Below are 6,046 nucleotides of genomic sequence, written 5' to 3'. Positions count from 1 at the left end.
GGTTTCAACTGAGCCAGGAGAACCAGAAGGAGAAGGCCGTTTTCCAGATAAGACACAAATTTGAGGAGAGAACAGAAATGCCTTCAGTTTGTCTCCTGGCAGGCCAAGGCCAAATTGTGGGCATCAGATGTGCACATGGCCGCAGAGGAGGAAAGGGGAGAGGTTAGGTGGACAGGCTGAGAGCTGGGAAATCAAAGGGGATCAAGTTCTGGGGTGTTCTTACTTTTTTGAGATCATTTCAGGCCTTTTATCTTCTGCTTTTTGCACCCAATTTGTCCTTCCTTACTACCCTACAAATGTGACATCAAAATAGCCTATGATGTTGGTACAGAATTGTTCCAAGAGCACAGGCCCTGGAGACAAATGTAAAGGCACAAAAACAGTAACTCGAGACACCTATTGCAAACACTTACAAATGAAGAACCAAAACTTTGGGGGGGAAGTTCAAATTGGGGAAAATAAGGCAGCTGCTTAGGACTAAAATTAGCCTCCTCAGTTGTTAGGCATCAGTGCATTTGTACTTACTTTCCTGGAAAACATAAGATGAACAATATCATCTAAGTACCAAGTATTACCTGGCTCCTCGGGGATTTCTTCCTTAAATTAAGGTTAAATTAAGGTTGCACCAAAAAAAAAAAAAAAGAGGGTTCCAATTTTTGCTTCTTTTGATTTCTAATGTTTCTACTCCTATAAGCAGTTTTTAGGTTTCGGTATTTAGAAATGGCATCTGTGCCCTTTTGATATAATTTGACTCCTAAACTTTAGCTTCTGTTGCAAAGTGAACAATAAAGTCAAGCCTTGCTCAGGTGCTTTACAAGCACTTCACAGTGCACTATTGTGTTTCATCCTCCCAACAACCATTTTGAGCCCATTTTACAGATGGGGAAATTGAGGTCCAGAGGCTGAGGAACTTCAGCAAACTCATGGGGCCCTGAGCATGAGTCAGAATTTGAAACTGGCTTTTTGGTTCCAAAGTGAAGACCCAGCCAAGCAATGAGTTTCGTTGCTTAATGTCTGCTGAGGGCCTCCATGAGTTACACTTTGAACCAGTCGGAGAGTCTACCGATTCTGGCCCAATCACTTTTTCTTTAGAAAGTGGACCTTTTCCCGCTGGTATGTACAGAGCAGGACAGTCTCACCACACCTCCTATTTAAGAGGACTCAGGTCTTGGAGTCTTTCTGATGGGTTCAAGAGTGATGGACTCAGCCCGGATACCAAGAGAGCAGCCAAGATGCTGAGCAGCGTGGTGATTACTCTGCTGTTACAGTACCACACAGATGTTTCCAATTTTACATAATCAGATCATATATTTGAAGTGATTAACAATCACGACCCTTTTTAATAACTGAGAGGCTTGGCGCCAGCTGGGCATTGAGGCCATTTTCCTCAAGGATTTGTGAGGACCACTGACAGGTATCATAAGGGGGACAGGCACACAGACTCCTGCATCCGAGCCTCTAAATCTTCCATGCAGGGCAGGGCTAGACGCTTAAACCAAAAAAGCAGAGATGATTCATCCAGCCCTGGACCCCGTTAGACAGCAGAGACCATCTTGTGAGCCATCCCTCCACTCAGGCCTAGAAACAAATAAGAGGCAACTTGAAAAACCATCCACAGACAATTTCCCCAAACGTTTGATTGTATAAATAATTTATTTCTGTTCACAGGATCATATATGCATATAAAAGGGAACGGGAACCCAAAGGGATGATCAGGACAGAGAATTACAGCAGTAGAAACGGAAACAAACCAGGAGACATAGTCCCAACACCATGACAGAGATTTCGTGAAGAGAATCGTTCGGAAACAAAACTGGCCTCCCTGTGTCTATGAGAAAACATTTCAAAAGCTCGTGTGGGGAGGCCAACTTCCTCTACGTGAAGCCCATTCATTCTCCGAAGAGCAGGAAGCATAATAAATCAGACGGCTACGTTGGAGGGGACCCTCCGGGTGACCACTCCAAGGTGATTTAGCCTGTGTTTCCTCCATTTGGTCAGAGACGAAATGGGCTATTATTTGGGCAAACACTACAGAAATCAACTGAGACTCAACTATTGGTTGCTACACCACAGAGCTCTACTGCACAATTACTAACAGTTGACTGCACCCTTAAGTACTGATAATGCAAAAAACAAAGTCATTTCGCATCATTGGTAAAGCATGAGAGGATCTGAACAGTGATCTTGAACCAAAGTATTGTCAGCACGAGAAGGTTACAGTATTTGGCATCTGCAATGTCACAAAATAAATATATTATTCTCTCAATAGTGTGGAACTACCAAAATGTCAAAGTGCTTAAGAAATTGTTGCATGTGAAGAAAATAAAGAAAGATGGATTTTTTTTTTTAATAATTCTATACAGAATCTTCAGATGATGGGACCAGCCCATTTAGAAATCAGTGACTATGCTGTTGATATGTAAACTGAAATCTTGCAGGCTTTTCAACACTGCTCAGCTATATTTTCTCTATTGAGTTTCTACAAAAAGACCAGCATTGGAGGGGTACCAAATACACGGACAAAAGAGAAAAGGAAGATGGACTGCTAGGTTTCTTCTTTTAAAATATTTCATAGGAGAATTGGGTTTCAAGCAGGAAGCCAGGACTTCTACCTCTGGTTCTTAAATTAACTTTCTGAGTGCAGTGGAAAATAGGCATGGATTTATAATTTGACTATCTCACATGCTCACACACATGATCATACCCAATTTCTAAAGGCCTCCTTCGCACAGAAATTTATCATAGTGGGGGAAAAAAACGTAATTCCACCTGTAACCACGGATTCAAAGAGGAAATCAAAATCACACAGGAAGCGTTAAGTTTCCTGTTTTATACTGTGTTTCAGGGTAAATGACAGCTTCTGCAAACCAAGACTCGGTCCTGATTATAAAGGATTTTTTAAATTACATTATTAAAAATAGGTATTTCTTCTTCTTTCACTTTATCTATTTCCAAAGCCTCTTTCAAGTAAACTGTGAGGAGCCTGAGGACAGGTGACCATTACGTCACAGGCTTTCTTTTATCTCAAGCACTCACTGTGTCTGCATTTGCTCTGCAACCAGCTTCCACAAGAAGGAATTAGGAAGGACCTCCTTGTGCTTTTCCCTCGCCTTTAAATCCATGCAATGAGGTCGGCTTTTGCAACAAGGTGGGCTTTTATTTGTTGGTGCATGACATCAAATACTCTAGCGAGATATTTGTAATGAAAATACTGAAACCAGATAGGTCACGATGAACCAATTAGAAATCTGAACATGTCGCCACTTGCAGTGTAAAGGGATCTAAAAGGTCTTTTTTTCCTAAATTGAGTATTTCTAAAGTGAGTATTCATTCATAGCAGATTTAAAAAAGAAAAAAACAAACATGTCTGAAAACCATAACCCATCATCAAGCGGTTAGGATTACAAGAGACATCCCTTGCCAAAACCCGCTTGTCATTCAGCACACATCTGCAGCTGGTGTGCTCACACAAGCCAAACAGTAGGCTACGCGAATTTAAGATTCCACACATATGGGTCTAGAAATGTATGCCGATTACACAGTGCAGAGGGAGGTCCCAGCATCTACACACACACCGCATCCAGCATTGATGTCAAGAGCCTTACCCTTTAAACACCTTTAACTATTCTGCAAACAGAAAATGCATCATTGGCCACCACCTCCAACAGTTTTTTGTTTTTGTTTTGTTTTTTTCTAATTTTTTTTTTATTGGTCTCTTTGTGTGATAATGACCTACACATGGACAGAGTCCAAAGCATCTGGAAGATGTCTGATTCCAGGCTGAAAAGCAGTTCTCAACAAAACTGGTCTTCTGAAGCTACCACAAAGCACCAGGAAAGGGGCATTCTTCGCGGGCATTCCCCAGACGAGGCCAGCGCAGCGCCCCGTGCCTTCCGGCTGCCGTCCTGTTCCAGGCAGTCCTCTGATGGCCCAAACCAGCACCTCGTTTGGGCCCAGAGCAGGACAGATGAATTTTCACAGGGGCCTGCCCTGTGACATAAAATTGTCCAGCTTTCACAGCCCAAGGAGAGGCTGTCCCCCCCAGCACCTCCCACTGCCACCATGCCCCCAGACGGGTACTCCCGGGGTTCTGGGAACCGCATACCTCAGGAAATTCACAGGTGCGATCCCCAGTGAGGGCGGGGAAACCTGAACTTCTGGCCCTGCTGGAGTAGGAAGAAATCGCTTTTGTCTCTGACATCTGAGCCTTCCAACCTGGGCCAGGAGGGCATACGGCGGGACCTGCACGTCCACTCCCCAGTGGGGGCCCCCAACCCTTTAGCAGCTCTGGCGTTCAGACAAAAGGTCCCCTGAGCTAGGGGTGGCGGCAGGTCGAGCTCAGGTTGGCAAGTCTGCCTACATACCCAGGTCGAGTCACTAGTCCTGACTTCCGCTTTAAAAATTCGAAGCATCGCTTTGGTTCGCTGTCTTTGTTCGCGGGCGCGGGTTCTCGCTCAGCCATCCAGCCTTTCATTCATTCATTCCTGACTCGCTCGCTCGCCCCCCACCGGCTCGGAACGCTGCCGCGCGCATTACCGCTTCTTCTTCTGTTTGAGGGACTTCCTGCGTTTCAGGATCATCTCATAGAGCTTGTCCATGCCCTCGGTGAGGCCCTCGCCGATGATGGCGCACGCCGGCTGGACGTGGTAGGTGGTGGCCGGGATGAGCTCGTGCAGCGCCAGCTGCTTCTCGATCTCGGCCACGGGCAGCGACTTGGGCAGGTCCTGCTTGTTGGCGATGACCAACAGCGGCGTGCCCTGGTTCTCGGCGAACTTGGTCACCTTGTGCAGCTCCGTCTTGGCCTCCTCCAGCCGGTCCACGTCCACCGAGTCCACCACGTAGATGATGCCGTCCGTGCAGCGGCTGTAGGACTTCCACAGCGGCCGCAGCTTCTCCTGGCCGCCCACGTCCCAGAAGTGGCAGCTGATGCCCTTGGCCGTGCCGTTGCTCAGCTTGATCTTCTCCGTGTTGAAGCCGATGGTGGGCACCGTGTTCACGAACTCGTTGAACTTGAGCCGGTACAGCACCGTGGTCTTGCCGGCCGAGTCCAAGCCCAGCATGACGATGTGCAGGGACTGGAAGGCCGAGATGTTGGAAGAGATGTTGCCCATGGCTCCTCGCTGCGGCGCCGGCCACTGCGGCTGCGGCGGGAGGGCGCCGCCCCCCGAGCAGTTACGGGCCCGACGCGGCCGGGCGCACCTGGGCCCCGCCTGCCGCCCTCCGCCGCGGGCACCGGCCGAGCCTCGGCGTCCCCGGGGCGCACGGCTCGGCGCGCTCAGACGCCGCGGCCCCCGCGCCCGCGCCGGCCGGGCATCGCGTCTCTCGGCGGGCTTTTGTCTCCCGTGAAGCCGCCTCCGCTGCCGCGGCGCGGGATGCTCGCGCCCGGCGCCCTCCCCCGGCCCCGGCTCGCTCTGCGGCTTCTTCGGGCCGCGCCCCCGCGCTCCCGCCGCTGCCCGGGCTTTCCGCGGCTGCCGGCTCGGGGCTCCGGGTGCCAGGCGCTCGCCTCTGCCTGGGCGGTGCCGCCGCGGGGCCGCTCCCGCTCCCGGGACGCTCCTCGGAGGCGCAGGCGGGGCGTGGGCTTCCCCGGCTGTTGCTGCCGGCACGGCCGCCTGCCTGTCCCCGCCGTCCCCTCGCTGCCGCCGCCGCCGCCGCCGCCGCCAGCCTGCAGCGGCGGGAGGGCGCCCGGCTCCGCCCCTCGCGGGCCCCGCCCCGCCCCGCCCCGCCCCAATGGCCCCGCCCCTCCCGCGGCCCCGGGTGGGGCGTGGACCTCCCCTCGCGGCCGGCGGCTTTCGCGCCCTTCGGAGCTTTCGAAATCGCCGCCGGCGTCCCCTCCCGCGCAGCGCCCAGACAATGGGCCCCGGAGCAGGCTCTTCCTCCTCGGCCCACTGACGCATCTTGTAAAAATAGCTCTCGGCTCCCGGAACTCCCCGCCCCCCGATCCCAGGCCAGCGGACGGCCGGCGGGACTGCAGCCGTGGGCGGTGCAGCCGGCCTCGGGGAGCGGGTCCGGGGGTCCAGGCTCCGTGGGCTTTGGCGCGGCTCGGAGT

The 6,046-nt window shown here is 51.8% G+C and overlaps 1 protein-coding gene across 1 annotated transcript; it reads right to left on the bottom strand.

Moving 5' to 3' along the window:
• Positions 1-1,634: 1,634 nt before the first annotated feature.
• ARL4C (ARF like GTPase 4C) lies at positions 1,635-5,701 on the bottom strand. Its single transcript, XM_082395831.1, has one exon. The coding sequence runs from the start codon at positions 5,109-5,111 to the stop codon at positions 4,533-4,535; it is 579 nt and encodes a 192-aa protein (XP_082251957.1). The 5' UTR covers positions 5,112-5,701; the 3' UTR covers positions 1,635-4,532.
• Between the last annotated feature and the right edge of the window lie 345 nt (positions 5,702-6,046).

This window comes from Balaenoptera borealis (genome assembly GCF_965194805.1).
Source record: "Balaenoptera borealis genome assembly, chromosome: 6".
In the NCBI taxonomy this organism is placed as follows: domain Eukaryota; kingdom Metazoa; phylum Chordata; class Mammalia; order Artiodactyla; family Balaenopteridae; genus Balaenoptera; species Balaenoptera borealis.
Note: the sequence above shows the minus strand (reverse complement) of the source record. Positions and strands in the feature narration are given on the sequence as shown.

Excerpts from the sequence above, each read along its gene's own strand:
- ARL4C (XM_082395831.1), bottom strand. The coding sequence starts at position 5,111 with ATGGGCAACATCTCTTCCAACATCTCGGCCTTCCAGTCCCTGCACATC.